This window comes from Lithobates pipiens, unplaced genomic scaffold (genome assembly GCF_037356315.1).
Source record: "Lithobates pipiens isolate NorthernLeopardFrog02 unplaced genomic scaffold, aLitPip1_a1.2 Scaffold_18, whole genome shotgun sequence".
NCBI lineage: Eukaryota > Metazoa > Chordata > Amphibia > Anura > Ranidae > Lithobates > Lithobates pipiens.
The window spans coordinates 333,417,894-333,440,803 of NW_027507758.1; the positions used below are offsets into that span (position 1 = coordinate 333,417,894).

At 43.4% G+C, this 22,910-nt stretch overlaps 1 protein-coding gene across 2 annotated transcripts in view; it reads left to right on the top strand.

The window, feature by feature from the left end:
• Positions 1–22,910, top strand: part of PHIP (PHIP subunit of CUL4-Ring ligase complex) — a 232,351-nt gene that overhangs the window by 84,824 nt on the left and 124,617 nt on the right. For both annotated transcript variants that reach the window (XM_077487347.1, XM_077487346.1), the window contains exons 16-17: positions 7,556–7,684; positions 12,401–12,626. In XM_077487347.1, the coding sequence (XP_077343473.1) occupies positions 7,556–7,684; positions 12,401–12,626 (355 nt within the window). The remainder of the gene's footprint in view (positions 1–7,555; positions 7,685–12,400; positions 12,627–22,910) is intronic.

A 22,910-nucleotide genomic window follows, 5' to 3' on the forward strand; every position in this document is an offset into this window, starting at 1 on the left:
CGTGCCCCTATAGCATGGTGCAAAAACAACTTCTGCCTTTTAGACCTACTCACTTCCTGCCCAGGACTACCATGAGGCATTGCTCCTCACACATTCACAAGTTCTTAGGCACTTACTGACATGTATGGAAGGTGTACTAAGCTGTGTGCTGCACTGTATTTCCTGTTATGAAAACAATGCATTCTGTATGCAGGCCGACTAATCGGCTGACCGATTAATTATGAAAATAGTGGACAACTATTTTCATAATTGGTTTCACCACTAATAATGTTTGGGGTGGTTTTAAGTATTTTTTTTTTTTAATATTTTTTTTTACTGGTAATCAACAAATGTCAGAAAAAGGCCCGGTCAGCAAATGGTTTTCTCTTTTGTTCATTGACAGCTCCAGTAATCTTGACCTTGGGTTATTACGACACCTTCAGGAGAGGACTAGGCAGAACATGTAGTACATGTGAAAAACAGAACTTTACATTTCTGCCCAGGGGGCGGTCCCTCTGGTAATAACCCCTCAGCCTGCTTCCTGACGCTCATTTTTTTTTCTGCCTAGTGAAGGACCTAGGCTCCCTGTGGGACCATTGGTCCTGGGAATTTTCTTAGGGCTGAAACAACAAATTGATCGACAACTAAACGATTATGAAATTGATTACTATTTTCATAATCTATTAATCGGCCAGTAACATAATGGGGTTAAAAAAACTAAAATGAGCCCTTTATAGTACAAAAATATAATCACTACTGTGAATATTACTTTCGCTGTTCTACGGTAAAAAAACGAACACCTTCCAGTAATTATCTGCTTTTTTTGTACTGTTTTTTTTTTTTTTTTTTTATACAGGGCTAATTTTAGTCTTAACCCCATTATGCTACTAAACGTCTTAGGCCTGGTTCACATCTATATGTTTGTTGATGATTTTTGCAGAAACTCACTACAGTACATTTATATGGTTTCCTATGGGACACATTCATATCTGTGATTTTTTCAGCCTCTGCATATTTGGAAAGGGTCAGGGACTTTTAACGCAAAAGGGTTCTTTTTTGGTTCAATATACTTCAATGGAGAAACTGCAGAAAAGAATGTAATGCGTTTTTGCAGCAATTTTTGTTTTTTAATCTGCCCAAAAAAAATGCAAAAAACGCAAATTGCAGTAAAATCAAAACGCACAGCAAAAAGCACTGCAGAAACGGATCAAAAGCAAAAACTGCATAGGTGTGTACTGAGACTTATGCTGGCCTCACGGATCAATTTTCAGATGAGAATATATTAAGATGAAAAATCTTTGTACATTCACTGAATGAAAGAATTTTGTTTGAAATTTTCACTTCATTTCTGAACAAAAACCACATACACTGTCTAAAAAATTCCTTTGACCGAGAAGTTTTCTATTTCCAAATTTTCCTGTCACTGTGGTTGAAAATGAATGTCAATTTGACCCACTTTTTTTTTTTTTTTTTTTTTTTAAGGTTATTAATCGATTAATCAAAACAATAATTGGCCAAAGAATTGATTATAAAAATAGTCGTTAGTTGCAGCCCTAAATTGTCTGTATTTTTGCCTTTTGCGCAAGACTTTATGACCCTGTGATCTGCTATCAACAGCTGGCTGGATGATCTAGATCCTTGTAGTCTCCCCAGCCTGGCCTCCGAGCTCTTGCAGACCCTAGCTACGCACTGGGTCGGCCACGGCATGCCCCTCAGGCTCCAAGGGTGGATGGTGAGCGCAACACTTGGGGGTACACATATGACCGGACTACCGATGTCCTTGTCACAATGTGCCGTGGCCAGCAGCCATCCCGTACTGCTCGGGAGTGGGTCTGGGATGGGATGTCCCCAGCTTGTCTGGATGGTAAGTACAGCTCTTCCTGCCTTGGCGAAATTGAGCAGCTGGGCATTCCCTGGGAGGTCGATTAGGGGGTCCATCTCCTCCTTCTCTTTTCTCCCTGTCCCTATACCCCCCACCAGTGGGGAATGCTGCATGACTGGGCTGCTGAGTGGTGTGTGTGTACCTGAGCCAGGGGTCCTACGGGGGGCTCTCCGCTGTGTCTGGAGGGTCTGCATGTGCTGATCGCCATAGTGCTGTTCTGCTGCCATTATCTCTGTTCATTCACTGTGTACAGTTACTTGTTGGCCATTTTCTGTGTGGAAAACATGGTAGGGGGCCATTTTGACAAAGTTTCCATTTTGCTTGTAATTGTCCCTTATACAGGGCAGCCATTTTGTTGTAGCTCAAAACGGTTTTTATCCTCAGCGCTGGTTCCTGTTGCTCAGAATGGCGTTTTTATTTGGACTGGCGACCCCTGCTCTGTCCCAGAGGACCCTGACCAGGACCGATTGGACAGTGAGGACGATTCCGCGTTTGTGTACACGCAAGACACAGAACTAGTTGGAGCACTTATCACAGCTGTGAGTGATGCCCTGAAAATTCAGGATACAGCAGGAGCCTCTGCTGAAGTAGCGGTCCCTTTTGGGTCCCATAAGCCAGCCCGTACACCTTAAGGTGTTTCCATATTCCATATTGTTATTTCAATAAATTCATATACAAGGAATGAGGAAGCCCGCAGAGGACCTTCTCAGTCCACAAAAGAATGGCGGTGCGATACCCTTTTGAGGAGAGCCACCTTAAAAAAAAAAAAAAAATGGTCGTGGTAAACCACGTTTACTGTAACTATGATCCCGGTAGAGGGGACTCCTGCATTCAAGGATCCTAATACCCTGTTTCCCCTAAAATAAGACCTAGCGTGATTGTCGACGATGGCTGCAATATAAGCCCTACCCCCACAAATAAGCCCTAGTTAAAGTCCTTCTATGTCTTATTCTCAGGGTAGGGCTTATTTTCGGGGAAAGAGGGTGGGGCTTATTTGGGTGGTAGGGCTTATATTGCAGCCATCACCGACACTCACGCTAGGTCTTATTTTAGGGGAAACAGGGTAGGAAGGCCGAGGCAGTGGCCTATTACTTGTTTTTGGTTGTGGGGTCAGCAATACAACCAGTACTGGCCACAGCACTAGTGTCGTGGACACTTACTCAATGGGCAAAACTTTTGCACTGTGAATTGGAGAAGCATCAGGCTACTCCTGTCTGCGTGGAATTAGCAGACCAGTTAGTGCACGGCCTTATGGAAGTTTGTGACACAGCCCTGGATACGCTTCCTTTGCTCTCCAGGGCTTCAGTGTCAGCAGTGGGGCTGCAGCGCCTGATTTGGCTAAAATGCTGGTCTGCGGACCAGGCATCTAAAGCCTTGACGGATCTACCCTTCCTTGGTGAGTGGCTATTTGGAGCCTAGTCAGATGACATGAATGTCACAGGTGGGAAGAGTACCTTGCTCCCTCAGGCCAGGAAGACTAAGGAGCCACGCCGCAGGCAAGGGCCCTCATTTTCCGCTCAAAGAGGCTTTTTTGTTTGTCCAGGACTTGGGCTAAATGCTCCCAGTCACAGGGTGACTACTGAGGGACAGAAGCGTTCCTGGACCTGCGAACAAGAGTGCTACCACATGAAGGTTTACCCCAGCCCGTCACTCGGGTGGGGGGTCGCCTTTGGGAGTTTGCAGCCCGGTGGGCCTCTCGGTTCTCCTACCAACGGGTCTGCAAACTGATTTCATCAGGCTACAAGATGGTTTCTCTCTTGGCCACCAAACAGATTCTTCCCCTCCAGCATACCCTTGCTCCCGGCTTGCCAGGAGGCCCTGTTGGGGGCAGTAAGGGACCTGCTAAGCTGCGGGGTGATGGTGCCTGTTTGCGGAATCAAAAAGCAAGGGGTACATCCAATCTTGGACCTGAAAGCCCTCAATTGCTTTGTAAAAGTGCAGAGGTTCAGAATGGAATTGATTCGCTCAGTTGTTGCTGCACTCGATCAAGGGGACTCCCTGGCGTCTTTGAACATCCAGGATGCGTACCTGCTCATACCCATATGCCTCAAGCATCAGAGGTTTCTGCGATTTTGCAGTAGGGCAAGCCCACTACCAGTTTGTGGCTCTCCCCTTTGGCTTGGCATCAGTATCTTTAACAAGGTATTGGCTCCAGTTTTGGTGGTGTTGCGTCAACGCGGGATCGCAATCGTGACACAATCTCCTTCTGAGAGCAGCTTCCGCCTCAGAATTAAAGGAGGCTGTGACGATCACCATGCAAACCCTGCAGGAATTTGGGTGGCTGTTGAACCTCAAAAAGTCGCTGCTTATACCGACGCAGCGCCTGGAGTACCTAGGCTTACTGCTGGACTCCGTGGAAGTGAGAGGGTTTTTCACTTCGACAAACTTCAGGCTCTCAGAGCCGCGGTGAAGCTGTTGCTGAACCGCAGGTGGTCGTTGCTGTGCCTCATGGTGGCCTCCTTCGAGGCGGTACCATACGCCCAGTTTCACACCAGAGTCTTGCAGAAGGAGATATTGACAACATGGGACATATCTCTGTTATCCCTGGATAAGCAGATTCGGGTGAGACATTCAGGGGCTCCCTGCTCTGGTGGCTGAGATCCCCGACACTTCGGTCCGGGAAGTTGTTCCTACCTCTGCATTGGACAGTGATCACAATGTACACCAGCCTGACTGGCTGGGGTAAAGTACTGGGAGTACAGTCGACCCAGGGCCTCTGGTTGGGGGAGGAATCCAAGTTGCCGATCAATGTGCTCAAGCTCCGAGCGATCAGGCTATGCCTTTCCACATGGTCGATGATCGGCGTCCGATCAGGATCCAGTCAGACAATGCCACAGCGGTGGCATATGTCAACCATCAAGGAGGAACAAGAAGCTCGGCTGCAACACAGGAGGTCGCTCACATCCTTTGGTGGGCAGGGCGACATGTACCGGCCCTGTCGGGCATTTACATCCCGGGAGTAGAAAACTGTCAGGCGGACTATCTAAGTTGCCAGATGCTGGACCCAGGAGAATGGTCATTCCATCCGGAGGTTTTCAGGCATCTCTGCCTGCAGTGGGGCTGTGGATCTCCTGGCCTCCAGGCTCAATCGGAAGGTGCCGAGATTCGTATCCAGGACAAGAGATCCTTAGGCAGATGCGTTGGTGGCTCCATGGGATCAGTACCGACCTGATCTGTGCTTTTCCTCCGCTAAAACTTTTAGCACGTCTGCTCCACAGAGTGGATGCCGAGGGGATTCCAGTGATACTGATTGGCCTCGCATCCCTGGTACACTGACCTAGTACGCCTGGTTGCAGACTATCCCTGGCAAATACCGATGCGAGAAGACCTTCTGTCTCAAGGTCCAATTCTCTATCCTGCTTTACCATTGCTGGTTTTAATGGCATGGCTGTTGAGAGCCAGGTGCTTAGGAACCGGGGCCTGTCTGACTCAGTGGTTTCAACTATGTTGAGGGCACAAAATCATCTTCTCGGAAGATATACCATCGTACATGGAAGGCCTATATCTCCATGTGTGAGGAGATGAGATGGTGTCGGCACACCTATTCCAATTCCAGGATCCTGCTGTTCCTACAGCAAGGAGTAGACCAAAAATTGGCTTTGAGCACTATTTAAGGGACAGATATCAGCCTTGGCTGTCTTTTTTTCCAATGGCGTCACTCTCTAGTGAGCACTTTTGTACAAGGGGTCCAGCATGTAGTCCCTCCGGTGCGTCCACCCTTCCCCCGTGGGATCTGAACCTGGTGCTATCCACACTTCAGAAACATCAGGGAAATTCCCTTGTTGACTATTCCTCAGAAAGTGGTCTTCCTAGTGGCCATTACATCGGCCAGGAGGGTTTTCGAACTGGCGGCCTTGTCTTGTAAGTCATTCTATCTTGTTATCCTCAAGTATAAGGTGGTGTTGCGTCCGCAACCTTCTTTTTTACCGAAGGTGTGTTAACATCTGTGTCCTAAACCGACACATCCTTAGGAGGTGGCCCTTCATTCCCTGGATCTGGTCCGGGCTATAAGGGTATATTTGTCTGCCATGGCTCCCTACCGGAAGTCAGACTCTGTTAGTTTCGGTAGCTGTTCCAAAAAAAGGTATGTTGGTCTCGTCGGCCACCATTTCTAGGTGGATCAGACAGATTGTGGTCCAGGCCTACGCCTTGAAGGGGCAGGTGCCCCCCCCCCCCCTTCCTGTCACGGCCCATTCCACCAGGGCAATTGGGACCTCTTGGGCTTTCCAACATCAAGCGTCAGTCGCTCAAGTGTGTAAGGCGGCGACTTGGTCGTCCGTTCACACCTTTACAAAGATCTACAAGGTGGATGTAAGCGCATCGTCTGATGCCTGCTTTGGCTGCAAAGTTTTGCAGGGGGCCATGTAATGTTGAAATTCTGCACTCTTTCCTCTGTTTTTAAGAAACGGTCACTTTGAGTATTAATGCACTGTTGCATTTGTTGACTGCGAGTTATGTTGCTCTTCCCACCCCTCGTTATGACACTGCTTGGGAATGTCCCTACAGTCAAGTTTACTGGAGCTGTGTCTGTCAATGAACGAAAGAGAAAATACGATTTTTGTACTCGCCATAAAATCCTTTTCTCTGAAGTTCATTGACGGACACAGCACCCTCCTCTCCTATTAATTTACGTTGTACTGCTTGTTGACATACTTAGCTGCAGGAAGCAGGCTGAGGGGTTATTACCAGAGGGACCACCCCCTTGGCGGATCTGTAAAGTTCTGTTTTTTTCACATGTATTGCATGTTCTGACTAGTCCTCTCCTGAAGGTGGTGTAATAACCTACGGTCAAGATTACTGGAGCTGTGTCCCTCAATGAACTTCAGAGAAAAGGATTTTACGGTGAGTACAAAAATCCTATTTCTTCCAGAACTGACTGAAGATCCTCCTATAAAGTTCATCCTCATCTATTTTCTACACATGGCTCTACTACAAGTCATTTTTTTTTGTTGTCTAATTAAATAACATTTAAATTATTCAAAACAAAAGCACTGAGATAATGTTCAAATGTACATTATGTGCAAAAAACGGTCCTGTTTCATTTGATGGTGACTGAGTGGTTTTGATCTTTGTCAAAAGATGTGATTTATCAGAATCAATGCATTTAACATTGTCTGCGGTTAGCCACAAATTCTGAAGTTGTTTGTTCTACCAGCATGTACTATAAAGTTTTCTACCTTTCAAATACAAATATAGTCTGTTTGCCTCAAGAACCCAGTTCTGTGTACAAATTGGAATGTACATAGTGCTTTTCTCTGTGTGCTATAGACCTGTTACCTATTTGTTTTCGGAGTCACTTGACCCTGTATTCTATTTGATAAACTTTGGTAGACTTAAAGCCTGGTACACACAATGAGATTATTGGGCAAATCCTTGTCCTTTTTAAACAAAAATCGTATGAGAAATTTTCTTGCCTGTCCCATTGGATCTGACCTGGATGGCTCTCGATAACGTTGTACTAACGGTCGAATTTTCGTACGATTGCTTCGAAATATGTATTTTTCATTCTATTTTTTAATTGTGTGTACTGGGCTTTATTGCTTATCCTGTTTCTGTTTTTTTTTTTTTTTTTTTTTTTTGTTATTGATAGCTTTGTACTCTGTTATAATACATGGATGACTGCTATTTAGGCTATAAATTTAATTATCTGTATGAACTTTTTAAACCTCTCAAAATGTGTGACTATATTAACAGATTGAAGGACAAGGGCACGGAGCCGTGTTTGACTGTAAATGCTCTCCAGACGGTCAGCACTTTGCTTGCACGGACTCACATGGTCATCTGCTGATTTTTGGCTTTGGTTCTAGTAGCAAATATGACAAGGTAAGTTTGCAAATCAAGAGCTTAATGTAGTGAAACCAATCAACTTATGGGTATTTGAAAGTGATTAATGGCTTATCAAGCCTTGTAAAAAATACACATCCCATCCTCCCCTCTTAGCCCTCTCAATACATTAAAATTTTAATTAAAGGATTAATTTATCATTCATTTGGAGGTCCCACCAGCATTTATTTACCTTTCCTTAACCACTTGCTTATCAGGCACGAACAAGCCATGTTTCAGCTTTCAGCGCTGTCGTACTTTGACAATTACGTGGTCATGCTACACTGTGCCCACACAAATTTTTTTATCATTTTCTTCACACAAATGGAGATTTCTTTTGGTGGTATTTAATCACTGCTGGGTTTTTTTTTTTTTTTTACCAAAGACCAAAAATTTGGGAATTTTTTTTTACTTTTTTTTTTTTCTGTCAGTAAGACCCCTTTCACACCACACCGCCCATCGCGTCGGCGGTAAAATGGCGCTATTTTTAGCAGCGTTTTACCACCGAATTTGTGGCGCATTTCGGCCGCTAGCTGGGCGCTTTACCCCCTGCTAGCGGCCGCGAAAGGGTTAAAACCGCCACAATAGCGGCGTTTTGCCGGCGGTATTACAGCGCTGCCCCATTGATTTCAATGGGGAGCAGCGGTGGAGAAGCAGTAAATACACCGCTCCTTCACCGCTCCAAATAAGCTGCTGGTAGGACTTTTTTCTGATGCCCTGCCAGCACACCGCTGTAGTGTAAAAGCCCTCGGGCTTTCACACTACACACAAAGGTGCAGCTTCTTTAGGGCGGATTGCAGGCGCTATTTCTAACGCTATAGCGCCTGCAAAACGCTCTGGTGTGAAAGGGGTCTTAGTTTTGTAACAAAGTAATTTTTCGCCTTCACTGATGTGCGCTGATGAGGCGGCACTGATGGGCACCGATGAGCTCAACTGGTGGGCATTGATGAGGTTGCACTTATGGGCACTGGTGGGCATGGATAGAAGGTACAGATGCGCACTGGGCATTGGGTGACACTGATGGGTATTGATGGATAGCAGTGATGGGCATTGATAGGCGGCACTAATTCCAGCACTGACTGGCATGGCTAATGGGCATTGATTTGTGACATTGTGGGCAGTTTGGGCACTGATGCCACTGGTGGGCTCTGATCACTGGCATTGCTGGGCACTGTATGCTGGCATTGGTGGGCATGGTATTTTTACACTTTATATATTGTGATCAGGGCACTGATGATCAGTGCCCTGATTATTTCCCTAGGTATCCCTCTGTGAGGAGATGCCACTGATCGGCTCTCCTCTTCTCACACTCTGTGAGTGTGAGGTGAGGAGAGCCGATTACCAGGATCTCCGTGTTTACATGTGGCCAGCTGTGATTGGACACAGCCGATCACACTGTGTAAAGAGCCGCAGACGCGGCACTTTACACAGTTCGGGGTAGCACTGTGTCCTAGCAACATGGTGCGATCAATGCACGCCCCAGTGAGCGCGGGCGTTCTGTGCCACCATCATATGACGGTGGCCCAGAACAAGAGCTGCACCGCCCCACCATCATTTGACAGTGGGCGGGCGGCAAGCGGTTAAACTGAAAGGTACAAAGGGTTGGTTTGAGTGCATTTTTAGCCTTCGATGGGAGGGCACACAGGCGGTTGTGTTTTTCAGGATGGAGAGTTACAACAAAGGATCCTTGAATACACAATTTACAATGAATGTATAATTACAAAAAAAAACACAATTTTACAGATTCTTATATTTAAAAGACTCTATGACAATTGTTTAATCATTTAAATATGTATGTATTGTAAGTTTTGTTTGCATGCATATTATTTCATCCATGGAGGTGGGGGTGGGGTGGGTGTAAAGGTTTTTTTTTATGCTTAGTTTCAGGGTGGATAAAAATCAATGATCTTAAAAAAAAATAAAAAAAAAAAAAAAAAAAAAAATTTGCTTTAAATCTTATTTGATTTTTCTAAAGATGGTTTTCTATTTAAGAATTCCATTTTACAAAGGTTTGACACAATTGTGATTTTGCTGGTGGGTATTTTTTTGTAATTCACAGTACATCCGGAAAGTATACAGATCACTTCACTTTTTCCACATTTTGTTATTCCAAAATTGATTAAAGTTATTTTCCCTTAAAATTCTACAAACAATACCCCATAATGACAGCATAAACGAAGTTTGTTTTAAAATCTTTGCAAATTTATCAAAAATAAAAAAACAAATATATGTACATAAGTATTCAGTCTTTGCTCAATACTTTGTTAAAGCACCTTAAGCACCATTTACAGCCTGAAGTCTTTTTGAGTATGATGCTATAATCTTGGCACACCTATTCTTGGGCAGTTGCTCCCATTCTTCTTTGCAGGACCTCAAGCTCCAATCAGGTTGGATTGGGAGTGTCTATGCACAGCCTTTTTCAGATCTCACCAGAGATGTGGAATCAGGTTCAAGTCTGGGCTCCAGCTGGGCCACTCATGGACATCCGCAGAATTGTCTCGCAGCCACTCCTTTGTTATCTTGGCTGTGTGCTTAGGGTTGTTTTCCTTTTGGAAGATGAACCTTCGTCTGAGGTCGAGTGCTCTGGAGCAGGTTTTCATTAAGAATGTCTATATATATATATATATATATATGTGTCTATATATATATATATATATATATATATATATATATATATATATATATATATATATATATATATATATATATATATATCCCTCAATCCTGACTAGTCTCTCAGTTCCTGCTGCTGAAAAACATCCCCACAGCATGGGATGGCATTGGCCGGGTTATGAGCAGTGCCTGGTTTCCTCCAGATGTTCAATGCTGCAGACATTTTTCTGTACCCTTCCCCAGATCTGTCTTGATACAATCCGGTCTCAGGTCTACAGACAATTTCTTGGACTTCCTGGATTGGTTTGGGCTCTGACACACACTGTTGACTGTGGACCTTTTTATATAGACAGGTGTGCCTTTCCAAATCATGCCCAGTCAACTGTATTTACCACAGGTGGACTCAATCAAGTTGAAGTGGAAACAGGATGTATCTCAGCTAAATTTTGAGTGTCGAATGGTAAAGGCTGTGAATACTTGTGTACATTTGATTTATTTATTTTTTTAAATAAATTTCCAAAGATTTTAAATAAACTCTTTAAGTTGTCATTATGGGGTATTGTTTGTATTTTGAGGAAAATAATGAACGTACTCCATTTTGAAATAAGCCTGTAACATAAAACTTGGGAAAAAGTGAAGTACTGTGAATACTTTCTGGATGCACTGTATTGAGCTAGTACAGAAAGTTTTTGTTTTGCCAGAGTTACCTGAATATCCAGTGATGACATTTTTGTGGTTCCCTGAAGACTTCTTTGGGACCTCATGCACACTGCAGCTCAAACGCCTGTTTTAACAGAAGTTTGACCATTTTTTGTCCGCCTCTAAATGCCTCTCCATGTTAGTCTGTGGTCTTGCGTTTACAAAAGTTTAGAAGCAAAAAAAAAATAAAAAATCACTTGTGTGTTCCTGCAGTGTTTTGGCCGAAAAATGGCAACAGCGCCTAAATGCTGGTAAATGCGCCTTAGTGCAAGGTGTGATAACGCTTGTGCCTTCTTAAATTTCAATGGCCATAATAAATTCTTATTCTGGCCAAGAAATAAATGCCCAAGCGTTTGACTCTCCTTAAGGGCCGGTTCACACAGGGGGCGACACGAGGCGACACGACTTGCCGTGCCGCGACCTGACAAGTCGCCCCCGTTCTGTACAATGGAACCGTTCTAAGAGGAGCGACTCGAGTCGCTCCGACTCAGAAAAAAGGTTCCTGTACTACTTTTGGGCGACCTCGGGGCGACTTGCATTGACTTCTATACAGAAGTCATTTGCAAGTCGCCGCTGAGGTCGCGGCAGGTCGCGGCGAGGCAAGTCGTGTCGCCTCGCATCGCCCCCTGTGTGAACCGGCCCTAATGCGCTTTCAAAAACTGGGCATAGTCGTGTTTTTAAAGCTGCATTTCTACTGCTAGGAGGAAAGTGTTTACAAAAGCCTCAGACCCCATACACACTATTAGATTTTCTGCAGATTTTTGTCTTCAGATTTACCAAAACCATGTAGTGCAAGAGTCTGCCTGATTGCATACAAATAAAACTCTTAAGGTTTGGCCTCATATTGTATAGTTTTGGTAAATCTGAAGACAAAAATATGCAAAAAATCGAATGTGTGTATGAGGCCTTAGAATAAGATGATCAGCTTTTGGGTTGAAATTGCCGAATTGGCTAGTCCTGGCCAGATTAACAGTTGTTTGAAATGTAAAGCATTTGTAGATTTGTAACTTTTCCTTAAAGTGAAATTTAGCGATTTTTAAATCATCTTTGTACATCCCTTGACAGACTCGTAGATGGGAATGTATTTTTCCCTTTTTGTGTTCCCATTTTTTTTCTACTTACAAGGGTATGATGCTATTAATCTTTAGATTCAAGCTCCTTGATTATTTATGTATTCTACACTGTATATTCTAGCATCCCTTGAAAAAGTGAAGAGGGAAATGTTGGTAGGGATATCTTACCACTGGGTTCCCAATTGAACCACATATGCAACTTGTTTATCTATTTCAAACCTGCAGAACTGGCTGATTCCACATGGATTAGTTACTTGGGTGGGGCTGACTTTTTAGAAATTAACGCTTTTTTTTTTTTTTTTACTTTTGTTTCTGCAACTTTGACTTTTAGATCGCAGATCAAATGTTCTTTCACAGTGATTATCGACCTCTTATTCGTGATGCCAACAATTATGTTTTGGATGAACAAACACAACAAGCACCCCACCTAATGCCACCACCATTCTTGGTAGATGTTGATGGCAATCCTCATCCACAACGATTCCAGCGTTTAGTACCCGGCCGTGAAAACTGCAGGGATGAACAACTTATTCCTCAAATGGGAGTTACTGCTTCAGGTACAGTAATTGAAAAAAAAAATTGCCACTATTGGCATTCTAATTTTCTTAAGGGAATGACACAATTTTAACTAAATTATGCTAACCTGTGCTTTGATATCCTGAGTTGCCATGTTCTGCCTGAACGGTTTTATGCAGTGGTCTGGATTCTGCTCCTAGGCCCCCTTTGATATTTTTGCCTAGACCTGTAGTGCCTATCTATGGCCGACTGTAACATAGTGTCTTGGCGCACCAGGGGTCTGAACTCCTCCGTGAAGCGGTCCCTGGTATTTCAATTTTTGAATTCATTCCACCCCCAGATTTGTATTTTGCAAGAGACCCAGCTGGTGGGAAGTAAATGTTTAAGTCTTAAGAGACCCTGGGTAGGATACCATTACCCATATACCAATTATTCCTGGGGGGGGGGTAGCATTTTAAATCATAAATCTCTTGCATTTAGGCTACTGGAGATGGATTTGGAAGACAGTTATGTCATATTGCATGCCATGCTGGATAGATTGGAACTGGTGGGGCTATACTTGCCTTCCCCGCCTCCATGAGACTGCTTAACAAACTTACTGCCAAAATGACTACCTATTCAATGGATAGTGTGGTGATTCTTGCTGATTTCAATATGGTCCCAGATCCTGGGATGGACAGACTTTCCACCGTGGCGTGTACTCCATCTGAGCTATCCGCATGAGTGGAAGCTTCCAATTTGCCAGATGTGTGGAGGTGGCGTCACCCCCATCAGTGCGCCTACACCTGTCGGTCTGCTTCGTAAAAAAAAAAAAAAAAAAATTCCCGGATAGACTTAGTCTATGCTGGGGGATCTGTGCATTCTAGAGTTTGGGACATTTCCATCCCACCTTGTGGCATTTTGGACCATGCTCCCCTTGCCTTGAAACTGAATGTGTCTACTGCTCCGGCAAATAGTTTGTGGAGTTTACCCAGGTTCTGGTTGTCCAATTCGAGGGGTTCTGTGCCGTATAGGTCTGACATGGTACACTACTGGAATGACCAAGACCGCTCTCTCTATCCACCTCTTGGGATGCTTTTAAAAATTTCTCCAGAGGCAGTCTTCAGTCACACGTCCGTCAAGTTCAGGGCTTGAGGAAAGATTTGCAGAGGGCAGAAAGGAGGGTTGCTGCCCTCGAGGTGGAATACTCCCTGTCAAGAGCTCCCCAAGTATATTCTGACTTTCAGGCAACACTGAGAGATGACGTTCTGCTCAATACATCTGCTATTAAAACTCGGCTCCTACATCAATCCCAACATACCGTCAACATGGGTAAAAAACTGGTTGTATGTTGGCATGGTTGGCTAGGGAGAGTTCCTCACCTATGTCTATCTCTGGCATTCGAGTTACTAGTGGGACACGTCTGACTGATCCCACCTCTATTATTGCTTGTTTTGCATAATTTTATCAAGGGCTATACAGCTCTCGAATGGTGGACATGGATGAGGAACTATGCCAGGGATATGCACTTAAAAGTCCTCCAGCTGTTGCAAAGCTACAAGTCCCATCATACCTCGGCCTCTGGATGTCATGCTTGTGGTTGTCAGAGCCTTGCTATTACTCATGGGACTTGTAGTTTGGCAACAGTTGGGAGTCCACTTATTGCATATCCCTGAACTATACGATTATCTGGAGGAAATTGAGCTGCCATGCTTAACATCTACTTTCAGGGATGCATTGGATGGCCCCATTACTCTGGAGGAGCTTCAGCGTGTGGTGGCCTCTCTGCAAAATGGTTAAGCACCAGGCCATGACAGCCTCCCTGCTGAGTTCTTTAAAGAGGAAGTAAACCCTGATGGGTTTACTTCCTCTTTTTTTCCCTGCAAAGGTAAAGCATAATGGACTACTATGCATCACATAGTAGCTCATTATGTGTCACTTACCTGACACAGGAGCCAGCGAAGTCGCCGCTGTCCCCTGTAGTCCGCCGCATCCATGTTGCTTGTGGCGTCTCGCAGCTCCGACGAATCACAGCGGCGCAACCGCGATGACGTCACTCCCGCGCATGCGCACGGGAGTCGCGCCTCGCAGCTCCGCCTCTGTCATACGGCGAAGCCGCTATGACGTCACTCCCGCGCATGCGCACGGGAGTCGACAAATTTGGCAAATCCATTCTTGGATTTGCCGCATTTAGTGCGCCTGCGCGCCGCTGTCTACGGCGCATGCGCCGTAGACAGCGGTGCCCATTTTCGGGCAAATATCTCCTAAACCATATAGGTTTAGGAGATATTGCTTGGACCTACAGGTAAGCCTTAATCTAGGCTTACCTATAGGTCCAAGTTGTTTGGAAGGGTTTACTTCCTCTTTAAGGCGTATGTGGAGGAACTGCTCCCTACAGTTAGACTTAAGCTTCCAAAGGCAATGGAGGAAGACTCTTCCTCTTGCCATGTCTGAAGTGGTTGTTGTGGTCCTTCTCAAACCTTGTAAGAATCCGGAGCAGTGTTCCTTGTACCAGACAATATCCCTCCATAATGTGAATACAAAAATTTGGTCTAAGTTCCTGGCCGGTCGATTGAACACCGTGATCACTGCATGCAGATCAGTCTGGATTTATGCCAGGTAGGGGAACAGATATTAATCATCTGCCTGCTTACGCATTTCTCAAGGGCAGACAGAGGCTGTTCGAGGGGGGGGGGGGGGGGGGGTGGCCTCCTTGGGTGCTGAAAGGGCCTTTGATTCAGTGGAGTGGCACTATGTCTGGCCCATCTTATGTAAATTTGGTTTTCGCCTCTCAGTTTATTAGGTGGGTCCATTTTCTTTCTCATAACCCTGTGGCCTGAATACGTACTTATAGCTAACTGAGTCTGGGTAATAGACACGGTTCCCTCCTCTCCCCGGGCCTGTTCACGCTGGCAATGCAATCTTTGGCGATGCGCATTAGGTCTGCTTCATTGGTTGAGGGTATCCAGGTGGAGGTGTTTGTTATCTGCATACAGGAATATTTTGTCTACTCTCTCCTGTTTCTGAAAGACATCTCTCTCCCTCCAGCCCTTCAAATTATTGATGTTTTAGGATCCTTTTCAGGCATCAAGATTAATTGGGGAAAGCCACTCCTATTTCCGTTGCACACCTCGGATCCCCGTACCCAGATTAATACTCAGTTAACATGGAATACTGAATTTCAGTTTGGGTGTAGTGATACGAGCCCCTTTGTCCTCCATAATTTGAGCTGAATCTCTTGCCGTTGCTTAGGACCTTCTCTCAGAAATGTATTTTTCCTGAGCAATCGTGGATTGAAAAATTATTCCTGGTGCACCTAAGCAGTATTTCTCCGTCAAGGTCAGCAGTTCCTCAAACCTACCAAAGTCTCACCTGACCTGTTTTTTTTTTTTTTTTTTCTATAAAGGGGTCATGGTGAGTAGGCTACTTACCATAATCCACTGGGTGACATGTTTGTGCAATATTTCCAAGTGGTGACGGGGCACAGGATTCACTCACTCAGTTTTTTGCTTTTCATCTATATGGAAATTTTTTTGAATTGAGTGACTGTATTTATTTAATGTACATTGGAGTATGTATTGGTTTATGAGATATCTGTGGTATTATTTAAGCACTTTATTTGCATTACTTAAGGTTTACTTTAGTAGCACTAGCACTTTATTAGTATCACTTAAGGTTTGCTTTAAATCGCGTCTGAGGTGTTATTAAGCACTAGCACTTTTTTGTATCACTTAAGGTTCACTATAACAGCAACCCCTTATTAACACCCATATCTCGTAAATGTATTGCCTGGAGCTCTCTCCCTCTTACTCCAGTGGGCAGTGAATCTTGTTAAGAGGGTATATTTACCCAAGTTCCTCCATCTCTTTCATAGTTCTCTGGTTCCTCCAGCTTACTTTTTTTTTTTTTTTTTAAACAAATTACAGGTTATTATATCATCCTTTGTGTGGAATGGGAGACCTCCCCATTTGGCCATTTCTACTTTACAGCTACCTCCTACTCAGGGGGGCTTGTCCCTACCTAACTTTCAGGCTTCTTTCTGGGCGGCCGTCCTGGTAACAGTAAGATGGTGGTTCTCCCAGCCTAAAGATGATCCAGCGGTTACTCTAGAGACGGCCATCATGGGGTCATATTTCACCCTTAGAAAATTTGTATTCAGGGCAGCAAAATCCCACCTCGGGATTACTGCTCTGATGCGTACCACTGTTTTGGTATGGCACAGGGTGAGGGCCCGTTATCGTTGTCCGGAGACTTTCTCCCCACATACTCCCCTTTTGGGGTAAGCCAAATCTCCCACATTTGAATAGGGTTCCTTACCCACAGGTTTGGGCAACGAGAGGGCTAGTGAATCTTAAACATGTTTCAAACAGAAAGTTGCGCTCCTTCCCCGACCTTAAAAATGCATATACATTACCACGATGGATGATGTTCCGCTACTTCCAACTTCGCCATGCGTTTCATCAGCAGTTCTCACCCTCTCTCATCCTAGAATAGGACCCCATTGAAGGACCACTTATTGCTTAGGTAATAATCCTCTGTCTTCCCTCTATTTCCACCGATCCACCCCTTTCTTCTCTTGGGATATTAGCTAATTGCGCTATATGGTAATCCCTATTGTAATGAAAATGTTACCAATTCATCGCTTGTACTGTAAAGATTTGAATAAACCTTTTCTTGTTAAGAAAAAAAAAAGTGCTTACCCACTCAATTTCAGAGAAGGCTGTGGCAGCTTGGGAGGAGGATTGGTTTTGGGAAAATGTTTTTAAAAGTACAGCTATACTTTAATACTGCAAACAAATTGTCACAATATTTATAATAGCATTTTGTCTCATGCGTCATGTCATTTAAAGTGAAACTAAATAACCTTATTCTCCAAAAATAAGCCATACACATCCACTACATAAAGCAGCTTTTTTTCAACCAGGGTGCTTTGGCAAAATGCTTAAAAATGTATCAAAAATGTGTATACAAGCCAGCAGGTGGATGAAGCCTGCCATTTAGTTACACATTATGACTTTCTAGATACTGGTATCCTAACAACCAATGACCTCATCCTTTAATAAGGAGGATGTCTGTTGCCTCCACAGCATCCTTGTTAGACCTTCCTGTGCCCCTCTCCCTCCACACTGGGGTGACATTAGCTGACTGATGGAGAGAATTTGAGGAAGAGGAGAAACCTTGGAATACTATAATAGTAATAATAATACATTTTATTTATAGTGCGCTTTTCATCAAGATCTCTGCTACATGTTAAAACAAAAAAGGAAAAAATTTAACAATTCATACAATAAAACAAATATCTAAAATGGGCCGTCAGTACCAGTGTACAAAAGTGTATTTTGCTGTGGAAGAATAAATCACCTTTAACGTTGGGTGTCTTATGTGTGCATGTTGCTACATTATGTAAAGCTGTTAGAGTAGTTTTTTACATTTTAGAGTGGGGTGCCTCGAGACTGACCATAATTTAAGGATGCCTTGAGATTGCCTATATCATTTTTAAAGGGTGCCTCAACTGAAAAAAGGTTGAGAAATATGGATGTATCATGTAAAGGATAGGTTGAACAAAAAAAATAAATAAATGACACCGTGGCTACACCTAATACAAGCTAGACTGGAGAGGAAAAACAAAATTTTAGCAATTCTTCAAAAAGTAATTGAATACCATCGCCTCAAGAGTTAACGTAAAGAGGAGGGCTGGTTTAAAAAAAAAAAAAATTAAGTCAGCAGCTGCAAACACTAGCTGCTGACTTTTAATAAGCACACTAACCTGTCCAGGGCACCCGCGATGTCGGCCGCCCGAGGCTGACCTGTCCCTCGGTCTCGGGTCCCGGTGCCGCCATTTTGGCTAAGGGAAACAGGCAGTGGAGCCTTGCAGCTTGACTGCCCGTTTCCTACTGTGCATGCGCGAGTCGCGCAGCGCTTTGTGAATGGGGCTCGCTGTGTTCTGGCACACGCAGTTCCCAGAACACAGCGCGACCCATTACCCAGAAGACGCCGCACGGAGGAGAGAAGACCAGAAGATCTCCGCGGAGGAGGAAGAGGCATATTAGGATGATGTGCCTAGCAACAGGCATTTCTGGTAACTTTTTTTTTTCATGTTTTTTTTTTTTTTTTTTTCAGGGTGGCCCTCCACTTTAATCAAAGGCTTGAGTTGTGTTCCTCCTGAATTAGGGCAAGCATACAAAAAAAGGGGGAAGAAGGAAATTTCCTAAGTAATTCTTCATGGAATAACAGCTGGAATTATCGAAATGATCAAAAATATAAATACATCTTTATTGAAAATTTCACATATGTGGACTTTTTCAATAAAGAATTATTTATATTTTTGATAATTCCGGCTGTTCCTCTATGAAGAATTAGGAGATTTCCTTCTCTTTTTTTGTAAAGGATAGGTTCACCTTTAAATAAAAATAAATGCATTTTTTTTGCACGTGCTTTTTATTTATTTTTATTTTATTCTAAGGTGCTTGCAGAGCATTTCACCAGTGATAAGATGATCATGGGTGCAATGTCCAGCTCCTGCAGACCATGTACAGGCAGACATCTACCTGGGAACCGGAAGATCAATGGACTGTGAGGGCGCTCACCGGTGCCCTCGCAGTTCATTGAAAACTATAAGCAGTCAGCTGCAATCGCTGTGGCAGTACTTGTAGGCATTTGTTCACAGGAAATTGAATGATGTGTCTGTGTGAGCCTCTGCCCCGTTTCAAATAGTGACCACAGGGAGGAGACCCCGGCTCGCTGTCATGATGAGCGGCTGGGGGAGGGCTGCAAATGCTCGAACTATGTTCCACCCTAAAAACAGGTGGAATATGCAACATGTTCCAAAAGTGATCTTATCCTTGAGAGCAATTTTATTAAAAGGTTGTTGTTGTTTTGTTTTTTTTTTCTCTTTTCAGTAATCATAATTGCCTGCTCTGTGCAGTGGTTTTGCACAGAACAGTATAAACAGGTCAGTGCTACTACCCATACAACATATAGCAGAGCTCCCAGGTGCTCGATCCACAGTCGCTGGCTGAATAGAGTAATGTGGGAAAAAATTACCCGCACTCCGGTTATTGCTCTTAAAATTTCTTAATTTTATTGAATAGCTACAAGTGAACAAACGCAGATTAACCACTTGACCACTGGGCACTTAAACACCCTTAACCAGACCAATTTTCAGCTTTCGGTGCTCTCACATTTTGAATGACAATTACTCAGTCATGCAACACTGTACCCATATGAAATTTTTGTCCTTTTTTTCACACAAATAGAGCTTTCTTTTGGTGGTATTTAATCACCGCTGGGTTTTTTATTTTTTGTGCTATAAAAGAAAAAAGCCTGAAAATTCTGTTAAAAAAAAAATGAAATTTTCTTCGTTTTTGTTATAAAATTTAGCAGATTAGTAATTTTTCTATATAAATTTTGGCCAAAATTTATACCACTACATATCTTTGGTAAAAATAAGTACAAATTGGTGGATATTATTTGGTCTTTGTGAAAGTTGTAGAGTCCACAAGCTATGGTGCCAATATCTGAAAATTGATCACACCTGAAGTACTGACGGCCCATTTCAATTCTTGAGACCCTAACATGCCATAAAATTACAAATACCCCCAAATGACCCCTTTTTGGAAAGAAGACATTCCAAGGTATTTAGTAAGAGGCATGATGAGGTTTTTGAAGTTGTCATTTTTTCCCACAATTCTTTGAAAAATCAAGATTTTTTTTTCCTCCCCCCCCCCCCCCCCCAAAATTGTCATATTATCAGTTTATTTCTCACACACAGCATATGCATACCACAAATTACACCCCAAAGCACATTCTGCTATTACTCCCAAGTATGGCAATACCACATGTGTGAGACTTTTACACAGGCTGGCCACATACAGAGGCCCAACATGCAGGGAGCACCATCAGGCGTTCTGGAACAAACAGGCCAATTCTGACATTTCTCTCCTACATGTAAAAATCATCATTTATTTGCTATAAAATTACATAGAAACCCCAAAACATTATATACGTTTTTTTTAGCAAAGACCCTAGAGAATACAATGGTGGTCGTTGCAACTTTTTATCACTCATGGTATTTGCGCAGCAATTTTTTGAATGCGTTTTTTGAGAAAAAAAAACATGTTTTGTGCTTAAAAAAACAAAACAGTAAAGTTAGCCCAATTTTTGCATAATGTGAAAGATGATGTTATGCTGAGTAAATAGATACCTAACATGTCACTCTTCAAAATTGCACATGCCCGTGGAATGGCGCCAAACATCACTACTTAAAAATCCCCATAGGCGATGCTTTACATTTTTTTTACTGGTTACATGTTCTAAGTTACAGAGGAGGTCTCAGGCTAGAATTATTGCTCTCGCTCTAACGTTCGCAGTGATACCTCACATGTGTGGTTTGAACACAGTTTTCATATGTGGACGGGACTTGCGTATGCGTTCGCTTCTGCATGCGAGCACATGGGGACAGGGGCGTTTTAAAAAAAATATATTTTTTTTTTATTGTTCATTTTACTTTATTTTAGTTTGACATTTTTTCCCCCCAAAATATTTTTTTTTTATCACTTTTATTCCTATTACAAGGAATGTAAACATCCCTTGTAATAGGAATATGGCATGACAGGTCCTCTTTACAGTAAGATATGGGGTCAATAAGACCCCACATCTCACCTCTAGGCTGGGAAAAAAAAGATTCTGGCTTTGATTGTATTGGTGAGTCGGTAGAAGCATCGGAGGGCGAGGGGACGTCTATGGCTGGGTATTGCAGGGTATCACCGAGTATGGCTGGGTATGGAAATTTATGGCAAAGTATTGGCAGGGTATTGCGGGCCGGGGGGGTATTGGCCGAGTATTGGCGGGGGGGGGTATTGGCCGAGTATTGGTGGGGGGGTATTGGCCGAGTATTGGTGGGGGGGTGGGGGGTATTGGCCAAGCATTGGCGGGGGGGGGGGGGTATTGGCAGAGTATTGGCGGGGGGTCATTGGCGGGGGGGTATTGCAGAGTTAAATTCGGTGAGCAGCGATGTGGGCACTGCAGATGCAGCCCACAGTGCTGCTGACACTGATCTCTTGCCCCTCCGCTGTACCGATCGGTACAGAGAGGGGGAGGGAGGAACCGACGTTTATTTACAAGTGATTACTCCGTCATTTGACGGAGCGATCACATGGTAAACGGCCGCGATGAGCGGCCGTTTACCGTGATCTGTGATGCGCCGGGTCCTGTGGACCCGGCAGTCACGGATGCTCTCGAGTGCGCGCCCCAGAGCGTATACACACAGCAAATCCCATAGTTCATCGTGGGAGTGAGTATGAGGGGTGGCTACGTTACATATGGGACATCATGGAGAACGAACATAGCCAACCTCTTACAGGAAGTCAGATGATAGCAGCAAAAACAAAAAATTTGAGTTTTGTAGGGGGTTCGGAGTAATAGAATAGAAGGTACTTTTTTGAAGTTAAGAATACATACTTGAATATATATTTTTTTCATTTATCAGAATTTAGTATTACTTTAATTGTTGTGTGTATGGTTATATATGTTTGCTTTTTAAGGACCGTTTCCCGCCCAGTATTTATTATGAGTAGTTTTAACGAAGATATTTTTAAGATACAAAATCAATCTATATGACAGTCTATACATGTGAAACTTATTCACGGAGACAAGTGATCATACAAAATACTTACATTTATTGGTTGACAAAAAACAAATATGTACATGAAATTAAAATATCGATTGTGTCACATGAACACCTTGATAATTAATGGAAACACCCACAAAATGGGCGTAGTACCTTGGATGTAATATCACAATGATAACTTCTCGGTAGAATTGACAATTAAACAGCGTCTGAATTTCACACATTAAACTGTTACTATACTGCAGGTAAGTAAGTGGTTAATAATGTGAAATAAATTAGACGTTTGTCAAAAGTGGCAACTATGCAAAAAGAAATATATAATGAAAAATTTAATGTAGAGAAAAAAAATCTAAAAGGCGGGTATTTACTCAGGAGAACGATTATCAATAATAGAATATTCAATACATCAATATTTAAGAGAACATACAAGATATAATCACCATGGCATATTTACCCATTCCAAATGGCTACTAGAATGGATTGTTGGTTACCAGGATTTTTAAGATGGATGCCGTGGCTTTAACATGGATACACTTAAAGAGGAATTACTTCTTGACTTCTTGTGACCTCCGAGTGCCAAGCACCAGGGATCTTCATGAATGTAAAAATATGTATTCATGCATGGTGCATGAGTGTCAGTCTGTCTGGGAGTATGTGCCTCTCCCAATGCCCCTTCTCAGGGTGGGTCCCTCCTCATTGGCAGTCAAAACGTAATAAT